This window comes from Brachypodium distachyon, chromosome 2 (genome assembly GCF_000005505.3).
Source record: "Brachypodium distachyon strain Bd21 chromosome 2, Brachypodium_distachyon_v3.0, whole genome shotgun sequence".
Classification (NCBI taxonomy): domain Eukaryota; kingdom Viridiplantae; phylum Streptophyta; class Magnoliopsida; order Poales; family Poaceae; genus Brachypodium; species Brachypodium distachyon.
In genome coordinates this window covers 11,975,967-12,000,816 of record NC_016132.3, presented here as the reverse complement: position 1 = coordinate 12,000,816, position 24,850 = coordinate 11,975,967, and the positions used below count along the sequence as shown (strand labels likewise).

The following is a 24,850-nucleotide window of genomic DNA, read 5'->3' as shown; positions in this document are numbered from 1 at the left end:
TTGGATCCGTTCCTGTCTCTGTGAACACGACGTAGGAGATAATTTTAAGTTTGTCTAAGGGGGCAAAGTCATTTCACTGGTCTTCTGGGTTTAGAAAATTAGAAATAAATTTAGACAATAAAAAGGCCAAATCATCTAAGATGTTAAAAAAAAAAACAGTGGCAAATGATCAAATAAAAAATCCCAAACTAATTCGGGGCATATTATCAAATTTCTCATATTCACAGGGGTCTATTCAGATGAGAAATAGAAGGTCTTGTACGGAGTAGGTTTTTCTTCCTCGCGCTGAAACCTATTCCTGAAGGCCAAAAGCGCAAAACCCTTCCCTCAACCCCAGCCGGCCGCCGCCGCCGCCGCCGCCATGAATCCGGCATGCGCCGAGGCCGCCGACGCTAGGAAATCCCACCACAAGAAGGACAAAAAGGAAAAGAAAAAGAAGCGCAAGGATGCCACGGATCATCACGGCGGCGAGAACGCGATGGCTGAGGAAGAAACCGTCCATAAGAAGAAGAAGCGGAACAAGGATACGGAGGAGGGGAAGAAGACGGATCAAAATCGGAAACCAACGGTGAGCATCGCCGTCGCCGGCTCCATCATCGACAACGCCCAGTCCCTCGAGCTCGCCACCCTCGTCAGTCTCCTATTACTTCGACCTTGACAAACTAATGCTTGCATTTCTCTTGCAATAAGGATGCTTATAAGAGCACCTCTCCTGTTTCAGCTGGCTGGTCAGATAGCCCGCGCGGCAACTGTCTTCCGTATCGACGAGATCGTTGTCTTCGATAGCTGTCCACCGGTGGAGAATGCCAGTGGTGCCGAAGCTGAAGAGGAGAGTGGTGCACAGTTCCTTATTCGGATACTGCAATATTTGGAGACACCCCAGTACCTACGCCGCCGCCTCTTCCCAATGCACAAGAACTTTAAATTTGTGGTGAGATTTTTTTTGATGAATGTGGTTGCCTGCAGTGGGGATTTCTGGGGGTTCTAATTTTACCTTGCTGCTTGTGGTGTGCAGGGGTTGCTTCCGCCACTGGATGCGCCACACCATGTGCGCAGGCATGAGTGGTCTGAATTTCGGGAAGGTGCTATATCTTTCTTTGGTGTCATTAGTCTCAATTTTGGATGCAGTGGTCACAACTTGAAATAGACTTTCAGTTCACTCAAAAACTACTTAAATAGTTACACATGAATTTTGCAACTTGTAGTGGATCCTTAATAGTTATCTTTTGATATATGATCAGAACTATTGGTCTCTCTTTTGAATTTTACAACTTGTAGGGGGTGGTCTTCTAAGTCTTGTACTGTTCCTTCTGCAATCATAACTTGAATGATTTCATTTGTGTTACAATGGTTGCTGATTGCATTTCAAACTCTTATCGGTCATTTCGTTGAGGGAATACTTTGTTTGGCTCCATCTGGTATTTTTAAAGGGCTGCTTGAACTTCAATGATACTTGGTAATAGTTATGTGGATGCAGAATAACTGCTTGAGCAGAATGCTGCTTCTCTTTTATTTTTGTGTTCAATGGTTTCTAATTGCATTTCAAATTCTATCAGTCATGCCATTTTGGGAATACTTTGTTTGGATCCTGTTCTGGTATTTTTAAAGGGCTGCTTTTGAACTTCGATGATACTTGGTAATAGTTATGTGGATGTAGAGTAACTGCTTCAGCAGAATGCTGCTTCTCTTTTGTTTTGTTATTATGGTTAACTGTGCCACGCTACGCTCTAGAAATGCAATTTTTGTGATGTAAGCTAATGAAAGGGAACTGGACACAATAACAAATGGTTTGTTCTATTTTTAAAATCCTGGCTCGAAGTTCGTATTGGGTAACTTCCTGTTACAACACTTCTTCCGCATGTATGATCAACATGATGCTTACAGTATACTGAATTTAGACAGGTGTAACATTAGGTGGAGATCGTTCTAAGGGGACACTTGTTGATGTCGGATTAAGCAAGGTATTTAGTACTTCTAATATGAGTTTGTTGTCGTCTGTTACATGTTTGGGAAATGAGTTCTGCTGAAGTAAAATTATGACGAGTTATGCTTGATGTAACTATATAATCCTTGTGTACGTTATTAGGGTTGGTAGCAAAAATAAACCTCTGTAGAAGTTATTTCGAGGAATCAATGTAGGTAATGTTCACAAAAGATATTATATCCATCCTAGAGTAATAGTTCATGTCAGCAAGCAGTTGGACCGTGAAATGAGCCAAGCCAATCAATGGTTGAACATGTTACAATAATCCCTAGAAGCTGTGGTGGATCCAATATAGTTTTGGGGCTATTAAAATAAAATAGATCCCCTACTCTTGCATATAATGTGAATTTGTGAATGGTTCGATTTTATAAACTATTATAGGGATCAAGAGGCTGAGATTAAAAAAAAAATACTTGTTCAATTCTAAATTGGAACACAACTTGCTCTCAAGATATAGAAGTGAGTTATTTTACCACCATCACCTGTTCTCCCTCTGTGCACTATATCAGTCCTCAGCCCACCATGTGTAAATACCAAGGAAGGACTAAATCTAAGAAGAATTTAATACCAAGTAACCTTAAATAACATACTATAACAAATCAATAATATCTGAAGCAATTGATAGGGTTATATGAGTACAAAGTGGGAACAGTATGATTCTTGAATCTTGATTCCAATCAATAGTACAGATATATGGAATTGCTTAACACTGTAAGGTCCAATACAGTCCGTATGTTGCAATATGCAAGTATAGAGGAACCCACTTAGATAGAAGTTATTGAAGCATAAAATCCACTATGGATAATGGTGTCTTACTTTGACAATATATTGTGTTTCGACTTTTCTTACATCAGTGTGTTCCTGCGAATTTGGCGGTTTGCAATGTCAGAAAATGAACGTGTAATTCTTTGGCTTCACGAATGAAATAGAATAGCTGCCTGGCCTTTGGACAAGCTTTGATTTATTAACATGTTAGGCAAAATACCACGATGTAGATCATCCCCTCTACACTTAAGTGGCCTCCCGTATTAAACTAAGCAGCCTTTCTACCTTTGGGCAAGCCTTGCTTTATGAACATATTAGACGTTATACCATGATATATATTAGACGTTATACCATGATATATATCGTCCCATGTCACTCAGTGGCTTTATATACAGAAAATATTATCATCTTCGCCTAATGGACCTGGAATCAATTCTAGTTTATCAATTCTGCAGGACATTCTGGTTGAGCAAATCCTAGAACCAGGGAAAAGAGTAACTGTAGCCATGGGAACCAACCGAGATATTACAACAGGTAAATGGTATAATAATTCATTTATTGGTTATACCTGTATTTCTCTGTAGAAGTTTTGTAATAATTGAAGGAGTTAGGAATCTTTTGTGTAATCTAGATATCCTGCTTAAGTACCCTTTGCAGCTCTACTTTTATTAGGAGGACAAATTTTCCATATGATGATCTCTATTGATTTTCAATTCACCATATTTTTGTGTTGTACTCATTTCCATATTGGGCCAGTCTCATTCCATTTAATTACTTTAAGCATAGTATTGTAAAAAGAAAACTCATATATTGGAGTGTCACAGCCATTTCAGTTTTGATTGCCCAAATATGTTTGGTCTAGACTCCATTCCATGATCCCTGTGGCCTACATGTTTATGTTGTCATTCTACTTCTGTCTCAATAACTTGAACTGTACTAATGTTATTTGGTCATTATCATTTGATTGTAACTCCCTTTTTACTTGCATCTAGCTTGTGTAAGGAAAGTTGTTCCGCCATCCTCACCTAGCGATGAAATGGGGTCATATTGGGGCTATAAAGTCCGATATGCTTCAAATTTAAGTGGTGTTTTTAATGGTTCACCATACAAGGTACTGCCCGTCAAGCTGCTCTTGTGTAACTGGTGTTCTCAATTGTTGTGCACTCAACTATATGCTGTACATAAATATTTGAAGTTCTTATTACTTACTACTATTTTCACCACTTCCAGGAAGGATATGATCATATCATTGGCACTTCAGAACATGGCGAAGCCATTGGTTCATCTGAGCTCACCTTACCTGCTTTTAGGTATATTGTCTGCATACCTCTTGGACCACATTTTCTTGACATAAAGAATGTCAGATAGGTCACTGGAATGTGTAGACTTCTTCCCAGGTGTTAGGATTTTAAGCTTCTTGTCGAACACAGCATTAGCTCCTTCTTTTGTGTGGCTTTAACAGTTTATGGGCAGACAAACCATCCTGACAAGGGGAATGATGATTGATGAACATTCACTTGGAATAATGAACTCACACATGTTACTAAGACCTTCCGATATACTCCCTCTGTCCCATATTAAGTGCCGAAATATTACATGTTTCTAGACGTATTTTAGTATATAGATACGTCCGTATTTAGACAAATTTGAGTCACTTAATATGGGACGGAGGGAGTAGTAACTGCTGGTTAGTACACATAGTTCAGAAAACTGACGGTTACTGGCCTGTAAACCAAATGACATTCTTTGGTTTTCCAAAGATGGTGTGGTCCCTTAGTTGCATAACTTCCACTCAAATATGTATGTAACAGTTGCTATGATATGTGAATCTTGAAATCAACAGAACTCAAAATTTTCCATACTGCGGACGGGTTTTCACCCTGGTTACCATGAAGTCGAGGGGTTCTGTTTTTTCTTTTGGCTTCCCAAGATCTAAAGACCTAGTGGTACTTATGTGATTTACACATATTTACACATTCAATAGCTTCAGTCTTGTGCTTAGAACCTGCAACATCTACGAAGACACTATTGTGGGATTCTCTGTTGTTAGTTACAAGCTCTTCGTTGTGCAGGCACCTTTTAATTGCATTCGGTGGACTGGCTGGTCTGGAAGAAAGCATTGAAGAAGACATAAATCTGAAGGTATGTTTGCATACTGTAGTTTCCTTAATTTTCTGTTTTTTTTCCCGTTGTTGCATCAAATGTCATACAATTTTATCCTATTATATTATATGACCTGATCTCTTGCATGGTAGTTAGGAATTATCGCAGCATGATTTTACGATTGAATGAAAATAATATCACGATTGGATTTGATGAGAACTGGAGCTAAAAGCTTTTATTTGTATGGAATTGATGTCTCCTTTCTGTAATTACTGTTTTGTCTTTACTATTGCTGCTCTTAATATCAAAGTCCCATATTTCTCTGGCAGGGTAAAGGTGCAAAAGATGTATTCACTTCTTATTTAAATACGTGTCCCAACCAAGGTAGCAGAACAATAAGGACAGAGGTATGTGCCACTTGAGAGCTTGTAAAGTTATTCAATATGACATTTATTATGCTGACAGAGTTGGCAAACATTTACAGGAGGCACTTCTCATATCCCTTCAATACTTCCAAGACCCCATTCGGCGAGCAGGATAGCAAATGACAAGGTTGTATACAGGTATCTGCAAATCCAACATTGCACTTAAGAAAGGAAGCATGCTGGGGAATTGGAATGCGATTGGCGGATTTTACCTGATGGATCTGTTAAAAATATGCATATGAGGTACTCGATTGTCCTGTGAAGAGGTTGTCAGCTGTCCGGAATATTTTGTCACTCTTTGTTGTGGCTGCAGTGACCAAGGACTAGCTTCGGACTGCAAGGGCTGAGGTTGTTGTTACCCATTTCCGTCCGGCCAGTGTTTTTCCTTGGGCATGTGTTATCATTGTTGCATATACCGTAATGAGGGTTGTTGTAGAACCCTGGGAATAGACATGGAATGCTGGCCGGTCATGTGTTCTTGGAGATTTTTTTCTCCATCGATGAAATGAATTCACCTGCTGAATTGGACATGATGGCGCGATGTAACCTGGATTTATTTTTGGTAGGCGACAACAGGTTTTTCTTCAGTTCAAGCTTACGTGGTTTGCTACAGCACTAGTATTGTTGAAGTACTGTAATTTAGTGCCATGTTATGTGTATGTTAAACCTGAATATAATTTTAATTAACTCCCGAAGCTCGGAAAAAATCGTGTTTACTTCTGTATAAGCTTATAGACAGGTGGCAAATATACGTCAAGCAAGTTCAACCAAATGGTACAGATCTTTATTATTGTTTCACAATATAAATCACTATCTTTGGAAGAAGCAAGATGATAGAGTATCCTAAATATATACAAAACATATGCCTACAAAGGTACTTCTCAGATAGAAAATTAAAATAAAGATGGTTTTTGTTAACATGTTTGTCTCCCGCTCTACTGAAGTTCATGGGGATTAAACAATTTGGGGGCAATATATTTGGTAATATTGATCTTTATTTAACATGTTTGCATATGTGCAGCGCAAGCTGAATTATATTTCTTGGTCCGTGATCCAATGGGAACAATACCACATGGTCCACATGGTTGTTTGTTTGTGATTCCACACATATTCATCTGATGCCTCAAATATTTCGGAATGATTGGTGGACTTACCAAAATAATCTGTTTTGAAGACTTTCATGAATGGGTGTCCCACCGTGCAAACAAGTTTGTGATCTAGCATTGTGAGCATCAGACAAGCAACTAGCACCAGTGTATCCGATCATGTCAAAATCTTGATTTCTTTGAAGTTGGAAATATAGACCTAAACCTTTGGTGCATTGCAGATAGCGAAAGATTTAGTTGGAGGAGCAATTTTGTCTTGCTAGCAATTTCACTACAAAATGTGATTTGGCCGGGTGCAATTTGCAAGATGCAATAACACTATAATAGCACTAAGATATGGAAACTCTGGTCCCAATATTTCTTTTCAATTTTCCTTAGTTTGAATGGATACGTCAAGTTGTAAACCTAACCAAAATTTGGTTTTACCCAAATCATTCATCTTGAATTTTTTCTTTAGATGATTTAATATTTGATCGGTATCTTGTTGAATGTCAAATCTACATACACCGAGTTAATGCAAAACCGTGTGGGATTTATTGATGAATCCACATGAGCAATCATCCTTTTTAGTAATCATTGTGTATAAGAAACTCACTTAATCGTTGTATCAATTTGTCCGGATTGTTTTAATCCATATGATGACTCATTAAGTTTTACAAAGTTGTACTCCCTCCGTCCCATATTAAGTGACTTAAATTTGTCCAAATATGGATGTATCTATATTCAAAAAGCGTCTAGATACATGTAATATTTCGTCGCTTAATATGCGAATGAGGGAGTAGTAAAAGAATCCTTATTTGAGCTAGGCCTTGAATCTTACATAAAGATGACCAAGTTAACCAAGACCATCCCCGGTCAAGGTTAAGGAGGGGTCAAGCCAACCCAACAAGGTGTGATCATGGTAGTCAACAAGTCAAGCCACACGATTAAGTAAATGGAGAAAGGGTCAAAGAAATATAAGAAAAAAAAAGAGGAGGCTAGAAGCAAGGATGTTGAATGAGAAGAATGTCGCCTGATTGATATTATGTGCATCGGCTACCATGTAATAGTTCATAACTTGCAATATTAAAACTTAATGTAACCTGTTCTGCTAGTTGTTTTATGTATTTTTGTTTCATGTCTTAAAACTTGATGCATGGTTGATGGTTCCAAACTAGATGTATGGCTGTTGTTATTTATGATTCATGTTATGAATATTATTGTTGCCGCTATGCGCTATCTATTTTTTGCTCTCATATTATTTACGCTTTGTGATGCATGTGAACATTATTATCTATTGTTGCTGTGATGAGCATTTTTTACTTTGATTGCTGATTTTTTTTTTCTAAACATTCATGCTGTTATTATGCACATTTTCTTTTCATTTTTCAAAGTTTTGTACTTCCTCCGTATCAAAATAAATGATGTAGATTTGTATATACAAATCCACGTCACTTGATACATATGCTCTGATATTAATATATCGGAGTATACATTCAGAATTCATTTCCATACATGTAAAAAACTTTACAATCTTCAAACTCAAAAACAAATTACAATTCAAGTCAAAGGTACATCCGCGCCTCTTTTCTTTAATTCCAACTATCAGTTTCCTCGGCATCCAAACAGCAGCAGTGAATTCAAAGCTCATTTTTCTCAAAAAAAAAAGAGAGCTCATTTTCATTTTCGCATTTGGTATTGGACCCGATTCAATTCCTTGGTTGAATTTCAAACTAACGTTAGAAAAAAGATGAGGCAAAATCATTGATGTACCGGAAACGAAGGGCTGAATATCAAATCCCTCGCAGAGAATTTTACTCATTTCTCATCACTCCCCATTCCCCAATCTCCTCTTCGCCGCCGCCGCCGCATGGAGCCGCCAACGCCGACGACAGATGTTCCTCTGTGGCTGTCACCTCTCCCAGCGGACATCATCTTGGAGATCTTGTGCCGCATCGGCGACGCTGTCGCCGTCGTCCGCTGCGCCGCCACCTGCAAAGCGTGGCGCAGCCTCATCCTAGACCCCTCATTCCTCTCCCACCTCCGCCGCCGTCGCGTCGGGCGTTTCGACCCCTCACCCCTCCTTGGCTTCTTCTTCCGGGACACCTCCCAGAAGCTTTCCCGTCGCCGCCTCTACCTTCGCCGCCCCACGCGCTTCCTCCTCGTCGGCCCTTCTCAGTCGCAGCCACCCGCGCTCCTCCACCTGTCCCACTTCTTGCCGAGCGCGGCCTGCCTCAACTGGTTCGCCCCCGTCGCGTCTGGCGCCGGCGGGCTTCTTGCCCTCCAACGTGCCCCGGCTAACTCGGACGACGATGTCAGGATCTGCGTCTGCGACCCCGTAGCCGGGACCTCCACCTTCCTTCCTCCCCTCTCGCCGCCCATTCTGTTCCCCCACAACATCGTCTTCCTGGAGGCCGATGGCTCCTCATTCCGGCTACTCGCGGTGGTGGACAGCCAACTGGGGCTCCTCCTTCGCGCCTTCTCCTCCCAAACCGGAGAGTGGGGCAGAACTGTAACGGCCCAACTGCCTGACAACATGGTGGTCCTCTTCAACTCACCTGCCGTCGTCCACCATGGTGCCATCCACTGGATATGCGGCACCCGTGCCCTCCCGAATGCGGTGCACGCACTCGCCGTGCGCCCCAGCCAGACGGAGGCGTCTGTCTGCCGAATTGACCTTCCGCTGCGTGCAGGCATACACCGCTTGAAGCTTGCGTCGATGGCAGTTCGGTTGGCCAGTTCACCTCAGGGGTGTCTCTCCTTGATTCTTCTGGATGAACCTGTGATCTCCATCTGGAATTTTGAAGAAAACGGTGCTGGTGGGAAGTCATGGGTGCTTCACAAGACTGTATATCTGATGTCAGTGTTGCCATCGGCAATCTTTGATCCTTCTGTAGAGTGGAGGCTCTCTGTTCAAGCATTGTGTGAGAAGAGTGGCTCCCTATTCTTGCATGCTGCTGGGGAGGGCCTCTTTGTGCTCAACCTTCATACAGAGGTGATCACGAAAGTATGCAAGGACCATAGCATCAAGTACCTGTGCCCATATGTGGCAGATTTGAGTTCTTGTTTATCAACCATGAAAAAGTTCTGATGTTGGATCACAATTCAGGTTTTTATCCTTATCCACTAGTTTAATGCCTATTAAGAAATGGGTGTTTTGTTCTGTTTGGATGTATTTTTTGGGGGTTAATCTGAACTAAAGTATGATGTGGAATGATATTTTCTGTGATGTATCACCTGCTTTAAGTGTTTATTGTCATACCTGGCAGCTTTATATTGTTTACTGAACTTTCAGCTAATTGCACTTGTCTTAGTTAATTATTACTCCCTCCGTTCTTAAATATAAGATGTTCTAGCTTTGTCCTAAATCAACTTCTTAAAGTATGACACAGTTTATTGAAAAATCTACCAACATCTACAACTCTAAATTAGTTTCATTAAATCCGTCATGATATATATCTTCCTAGCATACTTATTTGATATTTTACACATCAGTATATTTTTCTATAAACTTGATCAAACTTTAAGAAGTTGTACTTAGGACAAAGGTGGAATTTTTTTATCTTTAGGAACAGAGGTAGTACTTAAAAGCTAAATGTTAAGTTTCAATGAACTTTCAGATTTATTCTCAGCTAATTGCATTTGGCTTACTTAATTACTTAGTGTTAGCTAAGAAAACATTAATTGCAACGATGAAAACATCACTCCATTCAATGTTTATTTCTAAACAGGGTCCTTAAATTTCCAAACTTGAATTGGAACCGAGTTCTGCTATTGATGCTACTTTGTTTTCTTAGAAGTGAAATTCAAAGTCTGATAGCCAAAGGGGAAATGGTGAAATTCAGAGGAAGTGAGATTTTTTTTATTTATCGAAGCCAAAGGGAAAAATAAAAGAAATTTATTTCTTTGTGTTAAGTGAAATCACATATGTTCAGTGAAACCTGACATAAAATCAAAAGGATATCTGAGCTAAAACTGTTAGATCCAGTTGATCTGGAAGCATGCTGACCGGTAACTTCTGTTAGAAAATAGAGCACCTCCAACTTGTAATTTATTCTGCAAAATAATTGTAAATCTATGAAAAATATATGCACTAGACATGAACAAGGGAGTAATTTTGTTTGGTTAAAGGAAGTAGGAGAAAGTAACTTGTGTGTTTGAGATCGTGTTGGGAGATGCAAAGGGGACCGGGGGAATATAGGGATGAGAACATAAGAGAGGAAGGAGGTAAAAGAGACAAAAGAACTAATCAGGCTAAAATTCAATCCATTGCCAAGCCACTTGTGTTTCAGCCCCTTTTATTCCATGTAACCAGATTTTCGAGGTTTCTGAGCCAACTGCTAATCAGTAGAGAGAGAAAAGAACTAACCAGGAAAAGAACTAAAGGAATGACCTGGTTATCAAACACTTTGCAGTCCAAGAGAGCCAAGTGTTCCACAAAACTGCAGTGAGCGTAATCTCCCAAGCCGGTCGCAGCTCTGTAGATTGTTCATCTTGCAAGAGGTAAAAATATCACCTACATGCTGAGCCCCAGTTAACATAATCCTCAACGAGTGCATAATTCGACAGACTCTTGGGTACATTATTGATATATCGACTTTCAAGCATCTTGTAGTTGAAGCAACAGTTTCAGACAAGTCACAGCCAAAGGGACGGCCATCCTAATCAATAACTTTCTGATGGAATAAGACAGCTCAGAAGTCAGACAATTATCTTGCTCTTTTTTTGCGCTGAGCACAACCAAATGGCTGAGGAGTCATGATCCAGTAACGCTTCAAAATTTGGAACCTGGTAAAAGGGCTGTGAATGATTCTGTCTCCACAATTTGGTATCTGAAATTCCTTCTGAGCTTCCAGGTTGTCAAGAGAGAGGAGAGAGTATACTGAACTCGGTGCGAGCTCTATCCAACATGAGGTAGCGCAAGGGGTAGTCTCCTCTATTATAGCAATCAGCTGCAGAAATGTTAGAATGCGTGAGAGAACAACGTCCGGAATTGAAGAGGTAAAGAGGTACCGTTAAGCCAGCTATCATGCTAAAAGGTAACCAATTTTCCATCACCTAATTGGCCATTTGGACAAAAGTAAGCTTCCTGTAAAGATCAATAAAGTTGCTTAGCTTCCTTCACACCCCAGTTCCAGCCGAGATTTTATGTCCAATATTCTTCCTGATGTAGTGAGCAATGTATGAACAAACTTGGTCAGAAGACTGATTCTCGTTTTCAAGGTTATTTCTCTTCTTTTTTTTAACTTGGAACTCATTCATTGAAGGGGTGGCAAATTTTTCCACACACCACAAGACAATCACTGCCTGTCGATTTACTTTTCTTTCCTAGACTAGAAGAAGGATCTGTAGTGTGTGAATGCTGTCAATGACCTATCTCGGCATATTGATGCAGCACATGTATTAAGCAGGCAGAGCAGAAATGATTGACTTAGTGAGAGTAAGCCTTGCTCCTCTAGTAATTAAGTTCATGGAGAAGCTGGACAAGCATTTATCCACTGCCAAAATGACAGGAAGGGAAGCAATTTTTGGCAACTTAGAATCTGATGGAGGAAGCCACAAATAAGTTTGAGGAAAAGAGGCTATCAGACAGTTGAGGATTGTTGAAATTTCTGCACTATCTGCCTCAGAGAAGTCAACGGGGACAGAACTAGATTTGGAGAAATTAATTTGAAGTCCCAAGAAACTTAACAACAGGACATAATCTCACGAAGCAATATAGCTTGATCCGGCTCTCCTTGGAGAGGTGTCATCCACGTCCACGTACTGAAGAACTGGCATGGTTGAGCTGTAAAAAAAAGGCTGTTTCAAACTGTCAGGAAGCAAATTTTTCGATAGTTTATTGCAGTACATCTACCACCGTGATAAAGAGGGATTGGGGATCCCTTTGCAGAAGTCCTCTTTTTAATCTACCCAATTTGTGTGAACACCATTAAGAACCACTGCTGTTTTTGCAGTATTGAACATGTTTCTGATCCAGATATTCCATGTATCACCAAATCCTCGAACCAATAGAATTTTAAGAGAGCTTCCCATGAAATTTTGCATGTATCAACGGCTTTGCTGAAATCAAACTTGAGGGTCATAACTTTTTTTCCTTCTAATTTTGCATGTCTAGACCAAATCTTTTTTTTTGACGGGCATCTAGACCAAATATTATGCATAGATGAAATTGTTGGCAAGGCATATAGTTTTGACAAAGCCAGATTAATCTTCATCAATGCGATGAGTTATCACCATCTGCAGGCTGTCCAGAAGCACTATGGTGATCCACTTTACTGACAAATTAGCAAGGAAATAAGTCAGAATGAGCTGAGAGTACTATCATTTTCCTTTTTCTGCAACAGAATCATGAAAGATCTATGGTTAGTACCCTCCAGCCAACACTCCAAAATGGATAGGGCGTCATCCCGCGAGTCTCTCAGAAACATTGTAAATTCAAGAGAGCTTGCATACAGTCATGTTCATTTCATTTTTTTTATTAATCAAAATGCTATTCTATCCAAATTAATTGCCACAGTTTTATCTAGATATGCATGTATCGAGAATGGGTTTCAGCGTGTAGGTACATACTAACATACGTATCCAGACAAAACTACGACAAGTATTCTAGATCGGAGTATAACATTGAAGCTGAGTGTTGTAATTACTATCTGTTTTTTATGGTTGGCTCTCTCATGACAAGATCTTCAAAAACTAGACCTCAGTTGAGTGTGTTTTGACCAATATTTTCTGAAAATCAGTTTCCGTGTTAAAAATGGCGACTTTTGTGTACTTTTTTGCAGCTTACCTGTAGTCATAGGTGACTTTTTCTACAGTTATGTGCTGACAACTATCAACTCTGGATCTATTGGTGGCACTTTTGGTCCTCTCGAGCAACTTCCACACCATAAGGGTCAAGAGGAGTTATATAAAGAGAAGATGGAGAGGAGGGTTTTATGCACCTGTGAAGACGGTTCAAATCCAACCCTTTCTCTAATTTTCCTAACAAAATAAGTAGCACTCTTTTGGAAATGTAAATGCAGATTTGCCGACTTATTTTGTCCATCATGGTAAGTTCGCTTGGAATCTATTCTTTGGGCCACATCCATTGAAAAGTGCTCGGAATAAACTTTCCAACAAGTACTTACCCGCTTGATTTGGACTTTGGATGAGGAAATGGTGGCCAATATGATCTCAGGTCTCCTCACAGCTCGGATCCAAATCATAATCAGCGCCTGATCGATGGACTTTGAGCTCTTTTTGTTAAGATGGATCAGTTTTTTGCCCGCTGATAGTTTGGGTAGCTGGTGCTGCCTGTAATAGCTGTAGTTTGGTCTGTTTATTTTCGCACCCTTTACCTTTCGAACCTCATTTGAACTCCTGAACCTGACCTTGAAGTGCATGAAATCGGGGCCTAACTTGTGCCCTTAATCCCAAAAAATAAAACTCAGATCCAAATCCGAATGAAGTCACTTAAATCTACAAACTTTGTGATGTGGTAGTTATTCTTGCATCTCTCATGGCACTATCACATCTCATCTTCATTTTGGACTTGTAAAACTGTGTAATAGCCGAGTCCATAACATAGATTGTCTATCCAAAGGGGTAATGTCCTCTGACACCCCCCCCCCCCCCACAACACCCCTAACACCCCTTCAGAGGCAGTGGAAATGGCTGAATCTGTTCCCTCCTGGAGAAGTAGAAAAACTCTATCGTGTCGTTGCCTCGGAAATTTCCATGAAAGTTAGGCCCATCTGTATTGTCGGAGATGAAGACACCAGCAAAAGGGCACCACTTGGTGGACCTTGTAGGCCCCATGCAGCCAGGCTCGGGGCACCCTGTGGCCACCGTCTTCTCTTCTGCAGATCACGGGAAAAAGATGTTCCTTTTATTTTTGCTCCTTCGTGGTTTTTTGGTGAACAACTTCCAAAATTTGGTTAGATTTGTCCTCAAACTTTTCGTGGTAAAACTGTAGCAACAAACAAACCAAGGTGTCCATGATGATGCACGCGGCTTTCCTTCAAAACCTACTTGATTCATGGAGTGATATTCAGGAACGAAGGTGGATCTTAAAGGGGCAAAAAAGGAGTGAAGGTGGATATTAAGGGGGAAAAAAATCTATGCTCGCTGATCGGAGTCTTGCTTTGGTTGATCCTTGACCATGTAACGGGCACCACCCGAAGAAGTGTGACCGCCGGCACCATCAAACCGCATTTGTTGAGGTGACGTAGTCATTTGTCTGTGGAATGCTTACCCTTGTATGTGTGCTTACACCAAGGAGATTGAGGTGTTGTCGTGTCTCGAAGGTGTTTAGTTGTTAAAGAAATGGATTTTTTTGTTCGGTTGTGCCTCGGTGGTGCCGGGCCTGTTGGGAACATTGAGACATTTCTTTGAGAAGATTGTAGAGACCTTACGAGTCGTCCTGGTTATACAAAAGGTGGCAAATATTTTGAGACTGCAATTTTGTGGCTTGTGAACTAGCTAGTTCCGCTTCTAAGGAAGGCAATTGGTATCTGAGACAGGCTACCCGATCAAGATAAAGATTTGGTAAGAAAAAAAAATCCCCAATGGTAAAATTTCATAACCGTTGGGTCGAAGGAGTATGGGTCTGGTAATACGAAAGCCGAACCCGATATCCGTGTACCCGGTCCAGACATGTGGGCCTAACTCGTGATACTTACAATTAAACAAACAATAATACAATTCATTCCACTCCGGCCCATCAGCGAATTTAGACACTCTTTATCCCAATTTCCCCGTAGCTCCCTTCCCTTCCCTTTTGCCACCCACCCACCCACCCTCGCAATGCGTTGCGTTGGGTGGTTCGGCCCTCGAAAAAAACCCTAGCCCGCTGCCTTCTCCAACCTATAGCCGCCAGCCCCACTCGGTCTTGCTTGATTGACGTCGCCTCCTGCCCTCCTCCAGCTTGCGGCTGGCTGACGGCCGCCTCTAGCGTTCTCCTTCCCCGAATCCACCTCGTGCAGATGGCTTGGTGACGAGGATGGCTTGATGAACAGCTGGCGAGTTTGGTAGAAGAATCAAGGGAGTGTCGAGTCTTGGGTGCAGAATGATGGTCCAAGTACGACCGTACGGGTATGGGTGTCATCCGGACCCACTCCACCTGCTTATACTCCTTTCAAAATAAATACTAATTGAAATCCTTTTCTTTTAAATATGAGATGTAAACTCATGTACCCCTCCGTCCAACAAAAGATGTCTCAAGTTTGTCAAAATTTGGATGTATTTAGACATGAATTAGTGTATAGATGCATTCAAATTTAGTCAAAGTTGAGACATCATTTATTGGACGGGGGAAGTATGTTTTTTTTATGTCAAATAGTTGTACTACATGATATCTTGTTGCACAGTTCACTCTTGATAACCTCAAGCATCTCCAACATTTTACTTCAAAATTCGAACTAACATCACCAAAAAATTTAGTACCGAAGGGAGTAGTTTGTTAAATAAGAGTGTGTTTGGTTCATGGGTTGGGGCCAACCCACGCAGTGCCAAATGGCCCAAAAAGTTTTTTGTGGGTGTTTGGCTAGTGAGTCTGGTTGGGCCGGACCCCAAAAAAGGCCAAAATGGTTGTCCGCGTGAGCCGGTGGAATTGGCCGGCTCATGCGGGGTTGCTCGTCTCCCTGCCTCTTTTCTCTCCATCGCTCGATGCTTTCTCTCTCTCACTCATCCCACTCGCCGGACCCGCCCGTCGGAGTTCGTCCCCCTCGCTACCGGAATTCGCCCCCACTCGCCAGAACCGCCGCCGGAGGTCGACCCAGCTTAGTGGACCGCGCCGCCGGCGAGGTCAATGGTCCCAAGGGGACATAGCCTCGAGCGCGAGCGGCTGGGGCAGCCTCGAGCGCGACGGCGAGCGATGGCGGGACTCAAGCGCAAGCGGAGGCCTCGATCCCTACGACGAGCGGCAGCAGCCCGGAGTGTGCCGGGCCTGAGAGGTTTCGGCCGAGATAGGAGAATGCATGGCGGAAGAAGAGAAGGTAGAGGACGATCTTTTTTTTTTATTGAACCAACCTCTTAACCAAACGTCAAACTGAGTCCCCGCCCCTTTTTAATCAAACGTGAAATTGAGTGGCTCTGTCCAAAAAATCTCGCTGGAGCCAACCTATATATTCTTCCTAACTCACCGACCAAACACATCCTAAGTCTGATGTGTTGTACCTTTTTTATGTTTAAATGTATTTGCCCGCAAACTAAACATACTCCCTCCCTTCTGTGTTTTTTGCAAAAAAAGCTAAGAACAGAGAGAGTACCAAATGGGGGCTGTCAAAAAACAAAAAACAAATGGGGGACCTTTTTCCCGTCCCTGTCGGCTTTCCCCTGGTCCGGGCATCTTCAAAAATCTCCCATCCCAGCAAATCCTCGCCCTGACCTGATCCAAATTCCCCACCTGCTCCGCCGCCCGCCGCCTTTGACACCATCGTCTCAGCCGCCGCCGCCATGTCCTTCGCACCCGGCCCAGTCACACACCACTCTCATACGTATCACCACGATCCTCCTTGCCACCACCCCCGCCGCCGCCGACGAGACCACGACGACCCCTACCACCCATATCTCCAACCCCTCACCCGTTCACATCCCTACCACAGCGCCGCCGCTCCTCCCTACCACGTCCCCCGCGATCCGCTCGCGCTCTCCCACCTCCAGGAACGCCTCTTTCCGCCACCCCCTCCTCATCAGCCGGCCTCTGGCCCGCCGCCGCCAAAGCGGGCTCGACGCGCGCCGGAGCCCCGGTATGATCCGGCGTACGTGGCGACGTCCCCAGTTGTGCCGGCGAAACAGACTGAGGACAGCGACACCAGGGGGCTACTGTCGCAGGTCGAGATCGAGCGACGATCACCTTCTCGGAAGGACGGGATCGACTCTGCTCTAGAGGCGAGGCTGCGCGCGTCCTACTGTGCCTACCTGCGCTGCCTCGGCTTCCGCCTTGACCTGTAAACTCGCTGATGGCACTACGTTTTTTTTTGGGGTTCGTTTTGGTAGTTTGTGTCCGTGACTGCTGATCGTGGTGCCTGTGATTGACGTAGGCCCCAGACGACGATTGCAACGGCGGTGGTGTATTGCCATCGGTTCTTTTTACACAGATCGCACGCCTGCCATGATAGATTTGTTAGTTATCTTCTCCTCTTCTTTTACAAGAGTTTTCCAGTAATGCAAATGCAATCTATGTGCTGAAGAACTAGGTTTATAGATGGTCAGATGTCTATTGTATTAATCTGGATGTTCATCTATCACCTGCAAGGACTACTATATTGTAAAATAAGTTCTGTACTCCCTATTCCAACACTACTCTGTTCTAATGCATATTGAGATACTAGCTGACTAGTCAGTCATGTTATTAATGATCATAAATGCTCTGTTATATGCTCAAAGTGTCGTGTTTAATTTAACTGATGATGCTGAAATTCTGCCTAAAATTTATCCAGAGACACCCTTTTTCATCATGTGCAATTCAGCAACTTACTGGCTTAAAATTTGGATGGGAAAAGTTCTCTAGTGTTGAAGACCACAAATACACATGAAACCTTGTGATGTATGTTTTTTTTTTCAAGTAGCTAATCTTCAAGCTGCAACAGATAATAAATAATGTGTGTACTAAATCAGTATACTAATCCACGATGTTGTTATCATCTTACGTCTCCACTGTCACAACTTGTATCGTGAATGATCTTTACTGCCTTATTACCTTTACAGAACTTACTTTCCTTAACTTCTCAATGCCTGGTCTTTCTTTCGAATGGCACAGATCTAAGAGATCTTTGTTGTGATTATGCTCTATTCTTCAAATTTCCACAGCTTGTTGCGACCGCAGCATTATTTCTTGCGGCAAAGTCAGAGGAAACAACATGCCTTTTGAATACTGTTATTAGGGCTTCATGTGAAGTTTCTGGAAGTAAAGAATTCAATCTCTTTCCTTACTTCATGCGTGGTGTAAGTAGACCAAACTCCTACTTTCTCGCTGTACCATGTTTAGATTTTCTGGTGCTATAATGACTTCAGTTCTTATTCTTGGAACTAAACTGTTGATATTGCAGTGCTATCTGCCAATGACCAATGGTTATATTTCTTGTTTCTGCAGCCAAACTGGTTTGAACAATACCGAGAAAATATAACACGTTATATTTCTTGTTTCTGCAGCCAAACTGGTTTGAACAATACCGAGAAAATATAACACAGGCGGAGCAAATGATACTGACAACACTTGATTTTGAACTTGAAGTGACCCATCCATATGCTTCACTTTCATCCGCTTTGAGCAAATTAGGACTCGCACAGTCTGTTCTATTTAATGTGGCTTGGAATCTGATTAATGACGGGTAAGTATTATTTTTATCGCTGTACGCATTACTTGATCAATATTGACTGACATAATTCGTTTCTTGAGTTCTTAATTAACAAAAGTCAAGGTATCTTGTACAACATTCGTACACCTGTGGACTCGAGCAATCTCAAATTACCATGTTACTGTTTGGATTTTGGATTTTCTGAAAGTTGGGCCATGCTGAGTACTTTAAATGCTGCGCTTTGAATGCATGTCATATGTGGATTGTAGTGGTACAATCATCAATACTTGTTACAATCTTCCTATTGGACAAAAAAAATACAGCTGCACATATGAGACATTTAATGGAGGTTGTTATCAAGGTAAATGCTAGGCATGCAATGCTTTCTGGACCTATAGTTAGCAAGACTGGAATGAAGATACCATCTACGTTTCATTGTGAACTAGCCTCATTGGAAGCATTCGGTATTGGTTGATCGGTGTTCTGCCAAAGCCGCTAACTGGATCTAAATGATGGCAGTGCAACACATGTTGAAATTGTTTAACCTGAATGATTAGAGAGCTTAAGGGTGATTTGGTTATAGTGTGAGATCCAACGTTTCTTAAGTGTTAAACATTTCTTGTACTCACCCCATCGGTCACAAAATAAGTGTCCTTTGATATATCATCCATGGCTAGCAAAAAATACTGTATGGAGTATCACTTAGTTTTCTATGCTGTTGTCAGTGTAATTTTGTTGTATATTGTTGCTGACTGAAGTATCTTAAACTGTATAAAGACCCATCCTGCAGTTATTGTACACGTGTATCTTGATTTTCTCTTTGCTTTATAGTTCCGCGACAAGTAGGAGACCAATTTCATGTGGATTGTGTTGACTCTATCTTTATGAATATGTAATCTTTCTAAGATTAACCAAAAACAGCTCTCCATTCTGTGTATGGAGGTTTATCCTACTGCAAATCACAATATGAATTGCCTGCATTCTTGTACGTACGATTTACTGTATTATTGGTTGCATCTCTAATATGTCTGAGAAGGGGTCTGTGGTATTCACCATTCACCAAATTTTACAGATCAACCATTTTCATGGATGAACTTGTGCATACTTAAAAAGAAAGGAAGAAGATAACCTACTTCTAGATACCTAAGTATAACTTGCTAAGTTTACAAACATGGGAAAATATTATATATACTACCCTGTTGATATATAATTGATATGTCATCTGTATGAAATGCATATATACCATTGCAAAAGTATGGAAATTTTGGGTACACCATTGCAAGATGCGAAGATTTGGAAATTGACTTCTACTGTACAGTTCTGAACAACTGAACACGGTGCTGACGAAGCATGCCAAGTGTTATGAACATTCTGCATATTTGTTTCTCAAGAATGCTGCTCGGATCATATGGCATGACCTTTCAGTTTGATAAGCCATTTGTGCATGTCATTTTGTCACTAGTTATGTTCTGCAGTAGTGATTACTGAATTCATATTTTCTTTTCTAGTCTGCCTATTTGAACTGAAAGGATTTTGAACCAGTTGGTAACATTAGAATTTCGATCAACTTTGAAGAAATCCTAAAACTTCCATTCCCGTTAAGGTCTTAGGCATGTTAATTTTTCATTTGCTTGCCTATCAAGTCATTGAAAAGATAACTCCCGTTTTAAGACATTACTTGGGGTGATAATCTTGTGCTGAATAATCAGTCTTGCATTGTTGTGTTACATTCGTTGCTGATATCTTGTGCTGCTGCAGTACTGTCATATCCTCTGCGTTCCCTGTTGAGCTGAATGCAATTTGTTTTGGCTTGAAAATGACATTTTTCTAGAATCATCAATCATGCCATTTGGCTTGAAAATGACAAGAATCACCAATCATGTCATTTCGGCTGTTGAGTGATCTAATGTATCTCATAAATTTTTTTTTATCAAATGTCTCCATCCTTATCCAGTCTTCTACCTAAGATCTGTTTTAGTAATAAGTATGAACTTCCCTCTCAACACTGCAAGGCCAAAAACAATATTGTTTATTGACGTCCCCCAACTCACTCTTTTTGTACTTGGACTTGGTATTTCTTACACTACGTGTCCATTCTAAATATTTTGAACATATTATTTGTCAAAGATAAGAAAATGTTTGACTGCAATTAATTTTGCTCGCAACATTTTGTCGTCAAGAGGGATTACTTGGTATGAATGCATATTTGATATGCAAAGACCATTGACTGGCTAATGTGGTGGTGGTGCTAGGACTGTTTCATTTGCAGATTTATCTTCATTGTTGGTTATATATATATGTTCTCTTTTAGTTCAGGTACATATCCGTAACCAAGGGGTTAAGATGTTGAACAACTTTAAGCTTAAAAATGACTTATTTGGTTCATGTTCCGGTGTGCATGCACATGTACTTTCCTTTCATGTGCTTCTATATTCAGTAGACTATGGCCAAGGTGATTTTGTCAGCTCTAATAAGGCTTCTGTGAGCTGATTGGTTTGAAATGAGTTTCCTGCTGTGTGCAAGTAGACAGCGATCCATTTTGTGTGGGATAAATACAGAAGCACTCTGCCGAACACTTTTGCGCTACATTTCTAGAATCTTAGTAGGGACTGGTGGTTATCATAAAAACAAACTTTCACCTCATTAAGTAGCGATGCTATTAAATGATTGATTATATGATAGTTGGACAAAGGGAAAATGTGCGTGAAGGTAAGATTACACACCTACCATTCTAGCAAATATTTTATAACTTCCACAACCGAAGCTACAGATTCAAGTCACTGCAACCAGACTGAACTTTGTCTTAAATATTCTCTTTTTCATTTGAATTGAAGCTACACTTCTAGTGGATCTCGCTTTAGTGTTCCTGTTGACAATGTGAAGCTCATAATGTAAATCAAGTTTCATATACATTTCTGATGGCCCGTATTATGACCGCACAATCCTATTTAATGAAAAACCACAAGGGACACACTGTTCTTCTATCTTCTGAGTTATTACAGATCAATTTTCCTTTCTTTTTTGTGACTTCCAAATTACGTATGGTACTTTTTTCTGTATTTTTCAAATACGACCGTACATTCAAGATTTTATTTATCTCTTGTGATTATAATAATGGACATATATAATTGTTACATTTGTAATCAATCAGCTGTTCCTATTTATATGCTCGTCATTAAACACACGTTTCTGTTTTATGCAGATTTCCTTATGCCTGTTTATTTCAATTTAGGTCATAAAGTGTGCATGGCTTGCTAGTTCCATCATTAGTTTGATCAGTCAGAATTTCTTTGTAGAGACGGATCAGTTCCTTCCCAGCTACCCTTTGGTTTTACTAAAGGCAGTACTTCACTGACACATTGGTGTATTTATGTAATATATCGTCCTTAACAAGGCTAGCATCATCTTAGCCAAGAGAGTCATATGGAAGCGCTGACTGCATGCTAATTTAAATCGGGCTACATGTATTAGTCAGCACAAAAGAACAACTTGAGATTGGTTAGTAAACATGAACAAGTACAACTCCGTGGGGACATGCTATCTTCTCCCTTTTGTGCGTTTCAAATCTAACCTTGTCATGGTCAAAGGGTTTGTCAAAGGGTTTAGAGGGTTGCCATATCTCATTGGAGCATTATTATTTGGTCAAAGAATTGTCCTTCGAATTGCAAAAGGGCATGTGTAATTGCTAGAGTTTAGCAATATGGCAAATTCCGCAGATGGTTCTTCGATAATATTATCACCTGAAGCAACTTTTAGTGGTAAGGACCATTGCATATGGCTTGCTTGTTTTTCTTTAATATACATGTAGCTATTTGGTGGGGCCTTAACATATCTTGCTGATATGGCTTATAATGACGTCTAAAACAAAATGCCCTTATTTTTCGTCCACACAGTTACACTAATCGATGGTGTGCCCAACTCTTACTTGAGTGTTCATTTAAATATTAGTATTATCTAGCTATTATTCTTAAGTTATTTTAACAATGCAGGCTTCAGAGTTCTCTTTGGCTTCAGTTCAAACCTCATCATATTGCTGCTGGAGCTGCATTCCTTGCTGGAAAGTTCCTCCGATACGACATTACCTTGCACCCAAATTTCTGGCATGAATTCAAGACGACACCATACATTGTTAAAGGTAACTGAGTGTTCTTTATTACAATGTGAACATATTATATCTTAGGGTTGACACCACTATCTGTTGCAATTGCAGATGTTGTCCGGCAGTTGAAGGAGCTACTTTAGGATACTAGATTCCATATGTTTACCCTTTATACCAACAGATCCTTTTACTTTGCTTAGTGGCCACTGTTACAAATCTGTATACCTGGATATTTGGCCACTTTCTCTTGAATTACTGGACAGCATTAGTAGTCTGAGATTGTACTCATCCTTTTCTGTTTTTTTTTCTACAACTACAGAGTGTTTCCATGTACAAAAAGGATAAACCTTGTCTCAAAAGTTCTCCTCAGTTTTTGTTATTTTTAGTTTCTGCAAAATAGTGGGATGTATGTTTGACGCACGGAAGTTCTTTTTTTAAAGACGGCCGTTAACTGTCTTAGGTTGTGCCTTCGTGGTTGGTTGCATCCAAGCTGCTTAATGCATGCAGTTTTTCTCTTGGTTCTGAAAGCCCTGTATTTTTTTTTGACATTTCAGCTTGTTGAAGAACTGACAGTTCTCATATGAAGTTCTTAATTTTCTTTCTTCCAATGCTGATTTATATGGTGGCGTACCCTTTTAGTTTCTTGCTTTATTGGATTTTGCTGCACCAAAGACCAACGAACATATCTCCGACAAGCCATGTGCTAATTAGAGGAAGCGTTGCTGTTAGATTAACACTGATGGTTGGAGATGTTTGGCGCCTTGGTGGGCTGATGACAAGAATAAAACGTTGGTATAAGCCAGTGCTGATAGTTGGAGATGTTGGAAATACGGAGTATATGTTCTGATTTCACTTTACCTTTGTCTTGCTTGTCGTAATTTGTCATCACAGAATTTAAAGCATAATCTTCACTTTCCTGTGGTCATAATTTTCACTTTGCTGATAGTTGGAGATGTTGGAAAATATGTTCTGATTTCACTCTCCCCAAAGTTGATGGGATTTTATACTCGCAGGTAATCATTTGGTCCTTCTCTCGGGAAATCTTACTATTCCAGGATCATCCAGTTGTCTCCAAAACTCTTTCGAAAATCTGTCTTTGCTTTCTCCTCCTGTGAGCAGGTTTTTGTGTAGGGGTTGAGATGTCTGGGCTGACCAACAGAAATTGCATGAATTGTTTAATGTCGCCCATCGACATGTACATGCTTTTTTTTAGGGAATGCATCGACATGTACATGTTTGAACCGTGAGAGGATAATCTGGGCGGACCCTTCTGGATACATTTTCTCTCTGGATGCGAGACGTTCATGCCACGACTTGACCGAAGGATAAGCATGTCCACTTGTCAATTTTGGACCACATTGTGCTTCACCTAAATTTCCGTCAGAACACAACCTTACGTATATCAAGTAGATATTCAACGCAGCGTTACATCCCTTTAAAAGTTTACGAGCTTCCATGCAGATCAAAGACAGTGATGTCGATTAGAACCATATGAAATACTCAAGTAAATCATTAGTTACTCAAACAAGTTGTCATTCTTCATCAAAACTCATAAAAGAGCAAGGTTTTCCTTTCAGTCATTTTTCCACCGTTGGAGAGATGGTGCTCTTCAGTGGAGGTTGAACTACCAACATATAATTATTGACTGTAGTGACGGGTATCGAAACCGTTAGTGCAGCGGCTTCTGTACCCTTCAATACAAGGGGTTTTTCAGGTAGTGTGGCATGGATTGGATGTGACGTGTGAGATTGACGAGGATGCACATTCAGGATGCCGGTGGGTATCCAATACCCATTACCCTATCCATACCCATTCAATTGGGTCGGGTATGGGTCAAAAATTTGCCCATACAAACTGGGGAGGGTAATGGATATTACCCGTACATCCCATACTAGATGGGGAGCCTGCCATGGATAAGCAAGTCGCCCGATTCCATCTGCCGCCTGAGACTCCGCTTGTGCCGCCCGCCGCCGTGCGCCTCCGCCTGCGCCAATGCCGCCTGCTGCCCCACGTCCTGAGTTTCTCCCTTCTCCCGAAGCGCTCGGTTCTCTCGATTCCTCACCAACTGGGTGCCGCAGCGACCGACCGCCGGCGAGCCTGCGAGGCAA

General features: G+C 41.1%; 3 protein-coding genes across 7 annotated transcripts; all 3 read left to right on the top strand.

Annotated features, from left to right (window-relative positions):
- The first annotated feature begins 274 nt into the window (after positions 1-274).
- Positions 275-5,984, top strand: LOC100823676 (putative methyltransferase C9orf114). Of its 2 annotated transcripts, XR_730346.3 has the most exons (11): positions 275-631; positions 722-931; positions 1,016-1,082; positions 1,903-1,961; positions 3,205-3,283; positions 3,742-3,860; positions 3,980-4,059; positions 4,822-4,891; positions 5,182-5,259; positions 5,337-5,520; positions 5,591-5,984. XR_730346.3 is itself a non-coding variant. In XM_003567683.4 (10 exons), exons 1-10 carry the CDS (start codon positions 362-364, stop codon positions 5,391-5,393), a joined length of 1,089 nt encoding a protein of 362 aa, XP_003567731.1. In that variant the 5' UTR covers positions 275-361; the 3' UTR covers positions 5,394-5,984. The 2 variants fall into 2 exon arrangements, 1 of the variants encoding a protein (XP_003567731.1); XM_003567683.4 differs by having other exon boundaries at positions 5,337-5,984.
- Positions 5,985-8,035: 2,051 nt separating this feature from the next.
- Positions 8,036-9,661, top strand: LOC100835518. Its single transcript, XM_003565734.4, has one exon. The coding sequence runs from the start codon at positions 8,233-8,235 to the stop codon at positions 9,451-9,453; it is 1,221 nt and encodes a 406-aa protein (XP_003565782.1). The 5' UTR covers positions 8,036-8,232; the 3' UTR covers positions 9,454-9,661.
- Positions 9,662-16,661: 7,000 nt separating this feature from the next.
- Positions 16,662-23,201, top strand: LOC100823057 (cyclin-T1-5). 4 transcript variants are annotated; one of them, XR_002963124.1, is made up of 7 exons: positions 16,662-17,293; positions 17,387-17,468; positions 18,156-18,290; positions 18,498-18,676; positions 21,846-22,401; positions 22,633-22,778; positions 22,854-23,201. XR_002963124.1 is itself a non-coding variant. In XM_003567681.4 (6 exons), exons 1-6 carry the CDS (start codon positions 16,800-16,802, stop codon positions 22,883-22,885), a joined length of 1,068 nt encoding a protein of 355 aa, XP_003567729.1. In that variant the 5' UTR covers positions 16,669-16,799; the 3' UTR covers positions 22,886-23,201. The 4 variants fall into 4 exon arrangements, 1 of the variants encoding a protein (XP_003567729.1); XR_730345.3 differs by having other exon boundaries at positions 16,663-17,293; positions 21,876-22,401; XR_002963125.1 differs by having other exon boundaries at positions 16,664-17,293; positions 18,498-22,401; positions 22,854-23,198.
- The last annotated feature ends 1,649 nt before the right edge of the window (positions 23,202-24,850 follow it).

What these genes read in the sequence shown, in the direction of transcription:
- LOC100835518 (XM_003565734.4), top strand. Translation starts at nt 8,233, where the DNA reads ATGGAGCCGCCAACGCCGACGACAGATGTTCCTCTGTGGCTGTCACCT.
- LOC100823057 (XM_003567681.4), top strand. Translation starts at nt 16,800, where the DNA reads ATGTCCTTCGCACCCGGCCCAGTCACACACCACTCTCATACGTATCAC. An exon ending in TTCCTTACTTCATGCGTGGT is followed by an intron (nt 18,291 to 18,497) that starts GTAAGTAGACCA and finishes TTGTTTCTGCAG; the next exon opens with CCAAACTGGTTTGAACAATA. An exon ending in TGGAATCTGATTAATGACGG is followed by an intron (nt 18,677 to 22,632) that starts GTAAGTATTATT and finishes TTAACAATGCAG; the next exon opens with GCTTCAGAGTTCTCTTTGGC.
- LOC100823676 (XM_003567683.4), top strand. Translation starts at nt 362, where the DNA reads ATGAATCCGGCATGCGCCGAGGCCGCCGACGCTAGGAAATCCCACCAC. An exon ending in CCCTCGAGCTCGCCACCCTC is followed by an intron (nt 632 to 721) that starts GTCAGTCTCCTA and finishes CTCCTGTTTCAG; the next exon opens with CTGGCTGGTCAGATAGCCCG. An exon ending in AAGAAGACATAAATCTGAAG is followed by an intron (nt 4,892 to 5,181) that starts GTATGTTTGCAT and finishes TTTCTCTGGCAG; the next exon opens with GGTAAAGGTGCAAAAGATGT.